The sequence below is a fragment of the Paramormyrops kingsleyae genome, chromosome 3, assembly GCF_048594095.1.
Source record: "Paramormyrops kingsleyae isolate MSU_618 chromosome 3, PKINGS_0.4, whole genome shotgun sequence".
NCBI lineage: Eukaryota > Metazoa > Chordata > Actinopteri > Osteoglossiformes > Mormyridae > Paramormyrops > Paramormyrops kingsleyae.
The window spans coordinates 38,298,190-38,312,977 of NC_132799.1; the positions used below are offsets into that span (position 1 = coordinate 38,298,190).

General features: G+C 41.2%; 1 protein-coding gene and 1 long non-coding RNA gene across 4 annotated transcripts in view; one reads left to right on the forward strand and one right to left on the reverse strand.

The window, feature by feature from the left end:
- Positions 1 to 14,788, forward strand: part of LOC111847053 (antigen WC1.1-like) — a 59,637-nt gene that overhangs the window by 1,315 nt on the left and 43,534 nt on the right. The window contains exons 2-6 of the mRNA XM_072710239.1: positions 5,653 to 5,964; positions 9,680 to 9,994; positions 10,890 to 11,204; positions 11,559 to 11,885; positions 12,052 to 12,366. Coding sequence (XP_072566340.1) covers positions 5,653 to 5,964; positions 9,680 to 9,994; positions 10,890 to 11,204; positions 11,559 to 11,885; positions 12,052 to 12,366 — 1,584 coding nt within the window. The remainder of the gene's footprint in view (positions 1 to 5,652; positions 5,965 to 9,679; positions 9,995 to 10,889; positions 11,205 to 11,558; positions 11,886 to 12,051; positions 12,367 to 14,788) is intronic.
- LOC140588300 (uncharacterized) lies at positions 1,010 to 5,118 on the reverse strand. Of its 3 annotated transcripts, none has more exons than XR_011989659.1 (4): positions 5,057 to 5,118; positions 2,657 to 2,721; positions 2,274 to 2,374; positions 1,010 to 1,887 (listed from the first exon to the last, which is right to left on the reverse strand). It is a non-coding gene; the product is annotated as an uncharacterized lncRNA (long non-coding RNA). The 3 variants fall into 3 exon arrangements; XR_011989658.1 differs by lacking the exon at positions 5,057 to 5,118 and adding an exon at positions 4,207 to 4,298 and having other exon boundaries at positions 1,011 to 1,887; XR_011989657.1 differs by lacking the exon at positions 5,057 to 5,118 and having other exon boundaries at positions 1,011 to 1,887; positions 2,657 to 2,745.

A 14,788-nucleotide genomic window follows, 5' to 3' on the forward strand; every position in this document is an offset into this window, starting at 1 on the left:
GGTTGAAAAATAGTTCCGAAATGAAAGTTGAACGGACGTCTTTGACGTCAACTTGCCGTGTATTCGACGTCTTTTCGGCGTCTTTTCTGGACGTCTAATGTTTCGTCGTCTGGATGTTTTTTAAGATGTGTTTCTGCGTTATGTCAGTGTACTTATTAGCCTGAATATAAACGTCCTTATTGTGAAATGCACATCAGAATATAAATGGTTCAAAAAACGTCCAAAATCAGTCCAGTCAGACCTCAACGTCTATACAACGTTTAATCGACGTTTACATTACAAAACATTTATTTGTATTAAATAAGAAAAAAATATTTATATAACATATACATACATATAAATATACAAATAAATATATATAATATATTTAAATATTTGTGTGCATTATATATAAACACATACACACATACAAATATAAAAGTATACAACATTTTTAAACAAAGGCTAAATATACACTCACCTAAAGGATTATTAGGAACACCTGTTCAATTTCTCATTAATGCAATTATCTAATCAACCAATCACATGGCAGTTGCTTCAATGCATTTAGGGGTGTGGTCCTGGTCAAGACAATCTCCTGAACTCCAAACTGAATGTCAGAATGGGAAAGAAAGGTGATTTAGGCAATTTTGAGCGTGGCATGGTTGTTGGTGCCAGACGGGCCGGTCTGAGTATTTCACAATCTGCTCAGTTACTGGGATTTTCATGCACAACCATTTCTAGGGTTTACAAAGAATGGTGTGCAAAGGGAAAAACATCCAGTATGCGGCAGTCCTGTGGGCGAAAATGCCTTGTTGATGCTAGAGGTCAGAGGAGAATGGGCCGACTGATTCAAGCTGATAGAAGAGCAACTTTGACTGAAATAACCGCTCGTTACAACCGAGGTATGCAGCAAAGCATTTGTGAAGCCACAACACGCACAACCTTGAGGCGGATGGGCTACAACAGCAGAAGACCCCACCGGGTACCACTCATCTCCACTACAAATAGGAAAAAGAGGCTACAATTTGCACGAGCTCACCAAAATTGGACAGTTGAAGACTGGAAAAATGTTACCTGGTCTGATGAGTCTCGATTTCTGTTGAGACATTCAAATTGTAGAGTCAGAATTTGGCGTAAACAGAATGAGAACATGGATCCATCATGCCTTGTTACCACTGTGCAGGCTGGTGGTGGTGGTGTAATGGTGTGGGGGATGTTTTCTTAGCACACTTTAGGCCCCTTAGTGCCAATTGGGCATCGTTTAAATGCCACGGCCTACCTGAGCATTGTTCCTGACCATGTCCATCCCTTTATGACCACCATGTACCCATCCTCTGATGGCTACTTACAGCAGGATAATGCACCATGTCACAAAGCTCGAATCATTTCAAATTGGTTTCTTGAACATGACAATGAGTTCACTGTACTAAAATGGCCCCCACAGTCACCAGATCTCAACCCAATAGAGCATCTTTGGGATGTGGTGGAACGGGAGCTTCGTGCCCTGGATGTGCATCCCACAAATCTCCATCAATTGCAAGATGCTATCCTATCAATATGGGCCAACATTTCTAAAGAATGCTTTCAGCACCTTGTTGAATCAATGCCACGTAGAATTAAGGCAGTTCTGAAGGCGAAAGGGGGTCAAACACCGTATTACTATGGTGTTCCTAATAATCCTTTAGGTGAGTGTATAGTAGAACTGTAAATAGTAACAATTAAACATTAGTTAAACAAGAACGAAAAGAACAAGATACATGAACACATACATGAATTATTTCTGTCAACGGGCTCATTTCCTATATCCCCCACCCCCAGCTCTTCCTGGAGCATGTTTTAGGTGTTCAGCCATTGCTACCTCAATCTCGGAGTCTGTTGCATTTGCGCTCCATCTTTTTACTGCATCTGAGGGAATTGAATATTAAAAAAAAAATTATTACAAAAGGGCAAAATTGTCTTTATGATCCTACAACGACATTAAAAATACATCTTGGAACAACATTATCAGTTTCATTAACGAAACATTTGAAAAAAGTAATCAACATGCATTACACGACATTTTTGGTTGTTAAAAGATGCATTAAATGTGTGCTAGGTGAATGAAAAAATAGCATGTCCCCTTCCCCTTCAAAACCACTGTGGTTGAGCAAGTTCCATAAGTAGGTGTGTAACTGTGTGAAAGTAAACAGGACATTTCTGTGGTCTTTAAGACAATATTCCTTCAATAGATAGGTACCAATAAATTTTTTTTTAAAAAAGTACAAAATTTCACGTCATAAGGGCAAAATTACCTTGAATTATATTGAATATGATTGTATCTCTAAATGGCTTCTTTTGCAGTTGGCCACCACCCCTCATGTTGAATTTTGCCATTAAGGCATTCGACATGATTCTGTGAAAGAAATTACTCAGGATTACTTCACCATCAGGAAAATTTACATGTAAGGTCAATATTACAATTATTGTAGTTACTAAGTCAGTAGACATCTAAAACCTTCTGAACTAGAAAATAGGCATGTATGTGAGGAAATATGTGTGAAAGATTAAATCTGTAATAAAAAAAAATAATAATACCCAAAGCTGGGTTTCTTATTTTGGCCAGAATATACATTTACATATTCATTTTATTTCTGAATTATGCAGCAATACAAACAATGCAAGGTAAAATACATACCTGTTCATGACTTTATTGACACAGTCCCTGAGAGAAGATCCCCCAACTCTGGACAGTTGCTGAACCTAAATGTGACATCACAATCTGTAATACAATATTAAAGCACAGTTCAACTTTCCCTAGCAGTGTCTCTTTTGAAAAGTGTTCAAGAACATAACGCTCAATACCATAATAAATATACTGTCCATTGCATTTATTTTGAACTGGCACTCCTTGTGGAGTTTCAAGAAGAGTTCTAGCGTCTTTGGGAAGTCTATGGCCATGACGTCTGAGCACATCCAGAAGCTCATTTAATGCCTTGTGGGTCTGGTTTGTAGCAGTAGCCCTACTAGCCAAGTCCTTGTGAAGAGATGGTGTTTCAACAATTGAACGTGAAGCCTCATCCAACTGCTCAGACTCAGTCTCAGTAGAATCAGTATCATAATTGTATTCTTCTTCATGTCTAATTGACACCACTGCTGTGCTAACAGAAGAACTACAGGCCACCATAGGATGTAATTCGTCGTGTGTTGATCCCTCCGTGAGGGGACTGCCCTCTCCCGCCAAGGCTGGCTCCACTGACCCCTCAGAATCAGAGCTGCTATCATATTCCACTAAGGAATCAACCTTTGCCCTTTGTCGTCTCCACTTCCTCTGGTACTCAGAGGACATGTTTAGCAAATCTAAAATTACAAAATTATTTTAAAGTAGTTACTGAAAACACCCATGTTAAAATTCATTTACAGACGCCAGCCCATGTTATTCTTGAGCTCTTCCTACATTTTGCTCAACATTTCACAGTCTCTTTCAGGTAATTTACTTTTTGAAAAATCTCAAAAGGCTACATTGAACAGTAAAACTTACTGGATCATTAAAACATACTAGTATGCTATTATCGACTGAATTTCATAGCTACTACAATGTTTACCATTTGCTTGGGTTTTAACAAATTAATTTTTTTTACTTTATTTAAAAGATCTTTCACTAAACATCTCGCTTTAAAGTCAATTTAAGCAGTTACAACAGCACTTCTTGCCCTACCAAACGCACTACTGATTTGCCCTCCCCCACTCCAATCTTATCTGAAATATCTTCCAGCTTCTGATTGACTGAACACACCTGATCCAGGTAACCAGCAGTGGGTAGGGCAGGGATAATTAGAAAACAAATAGGCCAGGTGTCCTTGAGGACCAGGGTTGGGAACCCCATATCTATTACACCATGTTGCTGCAGTAGCATGAAACTGCTCTGCTCATTTGTAATTATTTTTTAAGGCAGTGAAACAAAATCCAGCAAACTTAATATTTTGGGGACTTGGTCATTTTGCTATCAGTTTTCCACCAAGAAGTTTGCTCAACTGCATAAAATAGCTCAACTTAAGTGTAGAGACCGCATGGGGCTTTATACCTGCGAACTCATGCTAACAGAGTTTGCTTTTAGGAGCAGCCTAACGTTAACACTACTAAGTTACTAACTTTTAGCCTGCTAGTTAATTTTAGCCAAACTCAAACTACATTTTAGTTCCTTCGTGTCAAACGTAAAATTTATAAAACAATACAAAATGGACTTACCCAACAGTAGTTTTTTTATATTGATATATTAACTTTCACCCTCCTCTCTCCTTGTCAGTAAATAAGACTCGTGAAAATACGTTAACTTTTCCTCTCCCTCTCTCAAAATAATCTGGAATATCGCGGTATATCGCGAGACTGCCAACTGTTTCCAAATTCAAATTTAAAAACTTTATGTATCCACATGGGGAAATAAAACGCACGCAGAGTAAAGCGAGTAAACTTTTTTTTTATTTGACAATCCACAACCAATTCGGACTATAAATGGTAACCAGATATATACCTGTTCATATGTAAATGCATAAATTTCATAAAAATAACAAAATAATTTTTTAATATTCGAAAACACGGGGCGCATAATGCCAAATGCAGTGGCTTCACAATCACAGAGCACTTTGTGAATAATTCATAAAACAATATGTAAATAAACATTATTGTGCATTTCATTTAAAAAATATATCCTTTTCCCCCCACAATGAGTCTTGTTTGAATAGACGTGTAAAGGACGTCAGTGGCCGTCTTTTCACAACCTCTTAAAAACTACTCGGGGCACTTACTTTTTATTGCAGTATTAACCAAGGTGTAAGCACAATCGCATTTGCATGTTTCGTGCTCAATTTCACAGTGGATTTAATAAAGGATCATGATGGACTGTAAATGCACGTGTAAAGGACGTCACATAGTGGACCTTCGCTCACACATGCACTCACTATTAAAATGCACTTAGCTAAAACTCAAAGTGACAGCTATACATGCAACCCCAGACAACTGTAGACATGTACAAATGTATCTGAATGCATTTTAGGCAATGTTCTGTGTCACATATTTTTACCGATTTATGCCGTCTTACCTCGACTGTTTTTGGCCGGGGACACAACGTCGCCTTCGGACCAATGTTTGCTGGGAAGCTGGAGGCTGGTTTATTTACAAAAATAAACTAAAACTTGCGCCTTTTTAACGCCGCCCGACCAGCGCGCGATCTTATCGCATCTGAAAAAATTGAAACTTAAAGTTATTAAAATGCTGATGGAGAGTTATTAATTCTCACTCGCCGAGTTTACGTGATTTTTTGGTATAACGTAATCCCGTCCGCGACCATCAAACGGGTGGGATCCCAGTCGGTTAATAGTATCGAGCCGAGACTTTTGGGGAGGGGGGCAGAGCAGCTACTTGCTGAAAAAGGCATCCCTAGGGGGCAGGATGTCAGGCATCCCCAGCACCCTCCTCTGCACGCGCCTGGTTGCTCGGCGGGAAAAGTTACCGGCGGGGGGACACGGTGCCGCAAGATTTTCCGTCACATATTCACTAACCAGGCAGCCAGTTTGACTGTTTTAATTTGATTTATTTTTTAATAGCTGTGAATGTGAAGCTTATATCATGTGTCATATACCGTATGAGCGTGACACTGAACTGCAGTGACTTACAGTGACTGTTCTATGCTTCTAGACAGTGACATCAGGCTGGTGGATGGCGGTGGTCCCTGTGCTGGGAGAGTGGAGGTTCTTCATAAACGACAGTGGGGCACAGTGTGTCATAATGGCTGGGATATGGCGGATGCTGCAGTGGTGTGTAGACAGATGTTCTGTGGAGATGCTGTAACACCAACATGGAATGCTCACTTTGGAGCAGGAACAGGGAGGATCTGGATGGCTGATGTGTCCTGTGGTGGGTCAGAGTCGACACTGAAGAACTGTGAATACAGTGAATGGAGAACTGTTTTCTGTAATCATGGCATTGATGCTGGAGTTATCTGCTCAGGTAGGACACATGTACTGATCAGTAAACATGCTGCACAGTCAGTTTGCTCACTTTTAATCAAGAAACAAATATTACAAAGTTTCTCATAGAAGGTTTTAATAGTGCAGCTCTGTGTGTTACTTTGAATGTCAGTTTAGAATGACTCAGTGGTCTTCATTTTATATTTATTTATGTTCATAAAATATAGCTTCTATCATCTGTGAAATTATGTGCAGAGGAGAAATCACCATTAGAGGCTTTATAGAGTTATTTATCGCACAGGCTAGTTTTATATTCCATTGTGTACATTTATTAAACATTTATTAAGAAAAAAAAAATATCATTATTTTTGTCCCACTAGATAATCTTCTGTCTGCTAACTGCTTATGCTGGTGAAGCTGGGGGGGGGGGCTTGGAGCCGATCCCAGGCAACACAGGGCACACGGCAGGGGGACACCCTGGGCGGGATGTCAGGCAAATAGATAAATGCTGTGATTAATCAATTACTGCAAGCCTGTCCGGATAAAATCTGACAGGCTTCAGATGTTTATTCAAATACATTGTTCTGGGACACTTTGGACAAATATATAATAAAAAAATATCACAGAAAGTTCAGCTGTATTTTATACACAGAAACACAGAGGGGTTTGTGAAGCCTGATTCTATTTTTATATTTGTTCTGATTTAGCTTAAAACTGTCAATGTGCTTAAAAACAGCACATAATTGTAGTGTTTTATAGTGCTGTTTTATAGTGCCAGTCTTGAGACCAATTTTTTGTGGTCTCGGTCTTGTCTTGGTCTCGACTCTATTTGGTCTCGGTCTTGTCTTGGTCTCAACCCTATTTGGTCTCGGCCTTGTCTTGGTCTCGGACATAGCGGTCTCGGTGGTATGGGGCAAAAAAGAGAAAACAGCACATCCTCACAGAACAGTATCATTATTCATTATGCGCCTCAATTCAAATGCAACCAGTCAGATGCATCTACTTTAAAAAATGTTACATTGTATACATTTTCTCAATGGACACAGTGCTTCACAGTCCACACACTTCATACACATCGCATGATAGCAAAGTCGGCAAAGAAATGTTCCAAAACGTCACCACGCGTCACCATGTCACATGGTACAAAATCCTCGCGAGAGCAAGACGACTTGAGACAAACCGTGCAGCACAAACTGGAACCGCCTCCGTGACGACACAACTTTGCCCTTATTGGCTGAAGATTTTAGTCACATGCATGACGTTTGTATCCCAGGAAGTTCCAATGCGCTATCTGCTATTTCTCCCGAAAAGCACACAAAGCTATGAGAACTGGTTTCAGTTCATTTACTGGTAAAATAAAGTTTAAATAAATTACATAAATGCTCTAACAGTACACGTAAGTTAGTGGTTTATTTATTGTTAGTTACTGTAATGTTGTGCTGCTTTATTTGTTTAATCGTCAGACATACCCATCAGAAAGACATACCAATGAGACATGCCGATCAGAAAGACATACCGATCAGAAAGACATACCAATGAGACATGCCTATCAGAAAGACATGCCCACTAGACATAACTATCAGAAAGACATACCAATCAGAAAGACATACCCATTAGACATGCCCATCAGAAAGACATACTTATCAGAAAGACATACCCATGAAGACATACCAATCAGACATACCCATCAGACATGCCCATCAGAAAGACATACCTATCAGAAAGACATACCCATCAGAAAGACATACCCATCAGACATAACTATCAGAAAGACATACCGATCAGACATACCGATCAGAAAGACATACCTATCAGACATACCGATCAGAAAGACATACCCATGAGACATGCCCATCAGAAAGACATACCGATCAGACATATTCATCAGACATACCCATCAGAAAGATATACCTATCAGAAAGACATACCTATCAGAAAGACATACCCATGAGACATACCCATCAGAAAGATATACCTATCAGAAAGACATACCTATCAGAAAGACATGCCCATCAGAAAGACATACCGATCAGACATATCTATCAGACATACCGATCAGAAAGACGTACCTATCAGAAAGACATACCGAAGGCATGCAGGTGATATTTGTATAGATTTATCTACAACCTTCTGCCAGTGCTGCCATTGCAGTCAGGTCTCACAGACTACGAGGAGTAGAAGTTGTCCGACTTGGCTGCAGTCAATTTATACTCCACCCCTGCAGCCGCCGACAAATCGTGCTCCACGTTGCGTCAGCTGCAGTCGAACGCACCCATTGCTTCTTTAAGGGAGGATGGGCAAAATCACAACGTCGTCGGTGATTGGCTGTTGTGCTGCCGTTCAGTAAACCTCTGCTCTCTAAAACGGAGCAAATTTGGTTGATCGAGTTTTATAGTCTGTGTCTATCATCGTGATCGTCCTTATTTTTTATCGATAAAAAATCGAGATCGTTTTATCTCCCAGCACTAATAGCATAGTTATAATTCAATTAAATTAGGTATTTCACATTCATTAGAAAGCATGGTCTTGGAGGTGCAAGTCAATCTGGAGGCTCATTCTCTTCAATTCAAAGCAGAGGATCATCACATAGCCGTATTCATAGCTTACACGAGGCCTCTCTCCCTGGTACTTAATATGAACATCTTTCTGGTACATCCCATCTCTTTCCCTTGACGAGGTCTGATAAAATGGTTATAGGAGAGGATTGCTGAGAATATTATCTTCCATCAGGCCTCGTAACTATGACAAATCTGGGAGATTTTAAATGAGAGACATATGGACATATAAGATAACATGAATTTGATTTAACGAGTAATGACACTTTACAGCAATGCCTTTTTTCTCTACAGTTGATCTGAGTAATGTGATGTCGATTCTAGCCCTAGTCTGTTTTCGGTCTTGGTCTCGACCAATCTTGGTCTTGGTCTTGCCTTAGTGTGTCTTGGTCTTGGTCTTGGACTTGGTCTTGGTACCCTCAAGTCTCGGCAGTGTCTTGGTCTTGATACCCTCCGGTCTCGGCAATGTCTTTGTCTCGGTTTAGGTGGTCTTGACTACAACACTAGTGTTTTATACTATTGTAAAATGAAGATGAATATGTTATTATCCTTTTATCATTTTTACTACGATACTGTTTATTGACACTGCTGAGGTGCAGCCAGTGACCCGCAGCAGAGATTGGGACCCTAACCTCACCACCAAAGGTGTTTAGTGAGGCTACTAGTCTGACCACCCCCTCCTATACACAGTCTTATGCTGGACCAGCTGTAACAAAAGCCACACTCAGGGAAACACACCACCAGCCTTACTCCCCATGTGCAGGTTACCTTGTCCTGCTCCTGACACTAATGTAGCGACTCCATCAGGGTCAGTAACCTTAACGACATCACCGATAGCCAAAACCACAGGGCCACCTGCCCCCCGATGTCTTCAGTGCAGAGAACCTGACTACAGCTGAGCAAAGGTGAAGGAAAGACCAGTCAGTGTGCAGCCACTGGCATGCAGCAGCCATCTGCTTAGACGTGTCTAGGAATGGCTCTGGGTTGTTGTCAGGGTCCATCTTTGGGATGTGCACATGCACAGGGACACATAACAGATGGACTCCTTAAACACTGCTGGCCCTTAAAGTGATTAATGCTTATGATTATGAGAGGGAGACTATCATTGTTATCATACAGTAGGAAATAATGTAGCTGCTTTTACTTCAGTGATGTCTATAAATCTGTTTCATTTTGATCTTTGTCTACTTTTAACTGAAGGAAATTTTGAAATGCAGCTGACAGGAGGACCTCATCTGTGCTCTGGGAGACTGAAATTTAAACATGGAGGCTCAGGATACACAGTGTGTGATCCTGACTTTGACCTGCAGGATGCAAAGGTCGTGTGTCGGCAGCTGGGCTGTGGGATCCCTTTGGAGGAGCCCAGGGGGGCTGCATTTGGGAAGGGGGGCGGGCAGGTGTGGTCAAAGAAGATTAACTGCACAGGGGATGAATCTGATTTTCGTCAGTGTTTGAGATCATCCACAGAGGAACAGAACTGCACTCATGAGACTGACGTGGGACTGAAGTGCTTCTGTAAGTTACTTTACTGTGCTGGAAAAGGATTTACTAGCATGCAATGTATCAATCAATCTGTTATTATGACTGAATGCTGCAAATTATACTCATCAAATCCCTCTAAAGCAGCGGTGGGCAATCTTATCTGTAAATAGCTAATGTGTATGCAGGTTTTTGTCATAACCTTTAGGTCAGCTTGAGGCATGAGAACTCTTCAGCCAATCAGTTCTCTAATTAGTAATCTAATTTGGGGGTTGCAGTGATACCCAATGGCCCTTTCTGGATAAGATTGCCCACCCCTGCTCTAAAATAATACACTGCCTGGCCAAAAAAAAGTTGCACATTTTACTAATTCATTGGACCACCTCTAGCTTTGTTTATGGTACACATTTGTCATTCGTTTCCAGATGCTTCCGCAACATCTCAACATTTTTTCCAGCCAGATCTTTTATGGATGCTAGGAGAGTTGAACCATTCCGTAACGTCTTCTTCAGTACATCTCAAAAAATTTCAGCAGGGTTGAGGTCAAGACTGGTAGCCAAATCATGTGTAAAAATTATTCCCCACGCTCTCTGAACAATTCTTTTTCGAGCCCAACAAATCTTAACATTCTCGATCTGGAATATACCCATACCATTAGGGAAGAAAAATTCCATCGATGAGCTAACCTGGCCATTTAGTAGATTCAGGTACTCAGCTGACTTCACTTTATCGTTTTATGACATTGCTGTGCCATAATAATGATCCAGTCATTGACTATTAAGTATTTACTGATTTACATTCAAATGGTGACTTTTGTTTTGCCCAGGCAATGTACAAACACACCAAATGAAATAAATAATTGCTGTTGCATTGTGGTATTCTGTATTTGCTCTAAAATTTCTCTGTTCTTGCACATCCATGCTGTTTACAGGGTACACAGACTCCAGGCTGGTGGGCGGCCCTGACTCCTGCTCCGGGAGGGTGGAGCTGCAGTACCTCAATGAGTGGGGGACAGTGTGTGATGCATCCTGGGATATGAGAGCAGCCAGTGTCCTCTGTCGGCAGCTGCAGTGTGGGAGCGCTGTGGCAGTGCCAGGACAGGCCTGGTTTGGAGAGGGGAGGGACCACGTCTGGGCTGATGTGTTTGAGTGCCAGGGGAATGAGACACACCTCTCCCAGTGTGCTGTGTCCTCATGGAGTCGAGCTGCATGCTCTCATGGACGGGATGCAGGACTCATCTGTGAGGGTGAAGACTGACATGGTCATAACTTCACCTAAGACATGTTCATACGAGGAATTAATAACTAACACAATTGTGTAACACAAAGTGTTTGGGAGTTTTTAGAAGTCTAAATGTCAAGTTTCTGCATGTGCATTAAAACAATATATAAAATATACATTATATGTGTACAAATGTGTGTGTGTGCGTGCGTGCGTGCGTGCATGTGTGTGTGTGTTTGTGTATGTATATATACACTGTATATATATCTGGGAATCAGATAATCTGCGAATCAGACAAATGTCTGCGATAAGATGAGTGAATGCTGCTTCATAGATGTGTATATTTGAAAAACATTGACAGTGACTGATTTATCCACAGGGTCTAAATCTCTCTCAGCTCTCAATGGGACAGTACGTCTGTCTGGAGAGAGTGGCTGTGAGGGTCAGGTGGAGGTTTACTACCAGTTGACCTGGAGCAGAGTTCTCATGGACTCCTGGAGCTTCAGGGAGGCCTCTGTGGTCTGCAGGCAGCTGGGCTGTGGCTCTGCAGTGAGGCTGTACAGCTCCTCCCTGTCTGGGACTGGGGACAGTGATGTGTGTCTGACAGGGTATCAGTGCTCTGGGAGTGAGTCTCATCTGATGAACTGCAGTGATCCACAGAGACTGAACTGCAGCTCTGGTCCACAGGTGTCCATAGAGTGTTCCAGTGAGTACAAAATAGTTATAATAACATGTTTCACATTTAAAATCTAAAACGTGTTATAGATAAACAGCACAGATGACAAACAGACTGATGGATGGATGGATGGATGTGCAATTATGAAATCAAAGATAAGCAACAAATGACCTCCCTCTGTGCCTCCTCCTCCCAGAGCACAGGTCCATCAGGCTGGTGGGTGATGCCGGGGGCTGTGCAGGGAGGCTGGAGGTGCTCCACCAGGGCTCCTGGGGGACAGTGTGTGGAGACTCCTGGGACCTGAAGGATGCTCAGGTGGTGTGCAGACAGCTCCAGTGTGGGACGGTTCTTGGTGACCCAGTGCCCACCTTCTTTGGTCCAGGAACTGGGCCCATCTGGCTGAATGAGGTGGACTGTAAGGGGACTGAAACGTCTCTGTGGGACTGTCCTTCAGCACCGAGGGGACAGAATGGCTGTGTCCGTAAGGAGGATGTAGGAGTTGTGTGTTCAGGTAAGGAAAAAGTCTATGATGAAATAGGGCTGTGCTGTATGTCAAATGTTGTTTTATATTTGATGCATTTTTACATACAACATGGCTTGTTAATGTTTCGTTACGGCGATATATTTCTTATAAATGTAGCCAATATGGTTTGCCATAAAATGGCAGGACAAAAAGACTGTATGCATACTTAACAATGCTGTGTATGTGCAGACGTGCGAGATACAAATCAAGCGTTTCTTATCTGTCCTCTTTCTGACACAGTATGGGTGGGCATGGACTTGTGGGGGTGTCTGTCACCACCTGCCTGATTTGTATCTCGCACGTCTGCACCATATTGGCTACATTTATAAGAAATATATTGCTGTAACGATACATTATCAAGCCATGTTGTATGTAAAAATGCATCAAATATAAGACATTTGATATACAGCACAGCCCTATGTCATCATAGATTTTTTCCCCTCTCTCTCTCTCTCTCTCTGTCTCTCTCTCATATATATATCATATATATACACATACACAAAGCATTTTGCAAAGAAAGAAATCTCTTAATACATTGATTTTGTGTTTATGCATTTGTTTATGGTACACACATTTGTTCGCAGCGCTATGTAGCTGTTATTTCACATATGTTTAGCTTTTGAACAACCCCGTTGTAAAATATTTGAAATACTTGTTTTTACATTCACTTTTTCCAACCATCGATTTTTTTTCCCTCTGTGTCCCTTCTGAGGTTCTGTACGTATTTAGTCAATTTGCAATTAGTTTTATTTTTTGGTTCATTTGTGAAACTATTCAGTAGAGGAACAAAACAGCACTGAAAAAACAATATTATACAATGTCTTATTTGGAATATAAGCATTAACCTGAACAATCTAATCTAATAATAGATAGTTTTATTGATCCGTGTGGGGAAGTTCTCTTTTCACTTCCACAATCTTGCCCTCTGTAGGTGAGAGCAAGCTGGCCACAAAGGGCAGCTGCCCATTGTGGTGCCCTGGGAGCTGAGGGTTAAGGGCCTTGTTCAAGGACCCGGAGATATGCCAAGGGCAGGCATGAACCAGTGGCCTTCTGATCACAGTCACAGAGGCTTAGCCCACTGAGGCGCACACTGTCCCTATACATTTGTAATTGGATATTTAGTCAATTTGTATTTTTTCTGAGAAGAGTTTATATATATATATATATAGCATGCATTGTACCCGCTCTGTGATTTTATGTGGCCTACCACTACTCGGCTGAGTTGCTGTTGTTCCCAATTGCTTCCACTTTGTTATAATACCACTAACAGTTGACTGTGGAATATTTAGTAGCAAGGAAATTCCACGAATGTACTTACAGTATTGCACAGGTGGCATCCTATCACAGTAACACTCTTGAATACACTGATCTCCTGAGAGTGACCCATTCTTTCACAAATGTTTGTAGAAGCAGTCTGCATGCCTAGCTGTTTGATTTTTATATACCTGTGGCTATAGACGTGATTGGAACACCTGAATACAATGATTTGGAGGGGTGCCCCACTACTTTTGGCAATGTAGTGTGTGTGTGTGTGTGTGTATACAGATACTCTACTTACGGACAAGTTACATTCCGAACGGCCGTTCGTAACTTGAAATGTTCGTAAGTAATTATTCAATATCATTTTAAGGGTATACGCAAGTACAAAGAACTAAGAAGCTGGGAGTACGCACGCTACGCTGCTGCACGGCAGGAGTAGCGGCCAGAAGTTGTAGGCTAGGTGGAATTGCGGAAACGGAAGTCCAACGAACACAATTTGGACTTACAGTCCTCTTCGTTCGTATGTCTGAAAATTCGTAAGCTGAAAGTTCGTAAAGTTGACGTTTTTATGCTTTTCAGTTGGGAAACACTGGTGTGAATAAACAAAACCATAACTCATTCTGACTTTCTGTCCTGACTTTTAAAAAGTATTTTAGAGAAATTATAATAGTATTGATTCATATTAAATATTGATACAGTGATCTAAAATATTGAGATATTATTCTTCAGCCGTATCACCCAGCCCTACGATGAAGCCTAAAGACCTGACTGCAATCAGAAATTGTCGATACTGACTATCATAGTTTAGTTATATTACTTTAGGTTAAGGCTCCAGAAAAATTGTAAAGAGACCAATATTTATGCAAGCACTTTAGCATTTAATAATAATAATGACACTTTATTGATCCCCGTGGGCAAATTCTCTTTTAACCTACCCCGTCTTGCTCTCCGTGACACACAGACACACATATAGGTGAGAGCCAGCGTGGCAACTAATGGCAGCCACCCGTAGCAGCACCCATGCAGCTGGGGCTTAAGAGTCTTGCTCAAGGACCCACGGACATGAGACTATTCTGCCGAACGCTGCTCCCAATTTCATTAAGCATTTCCAAATTATATAAAGTTAAAACAAAATTTAGGGTTATTTTCT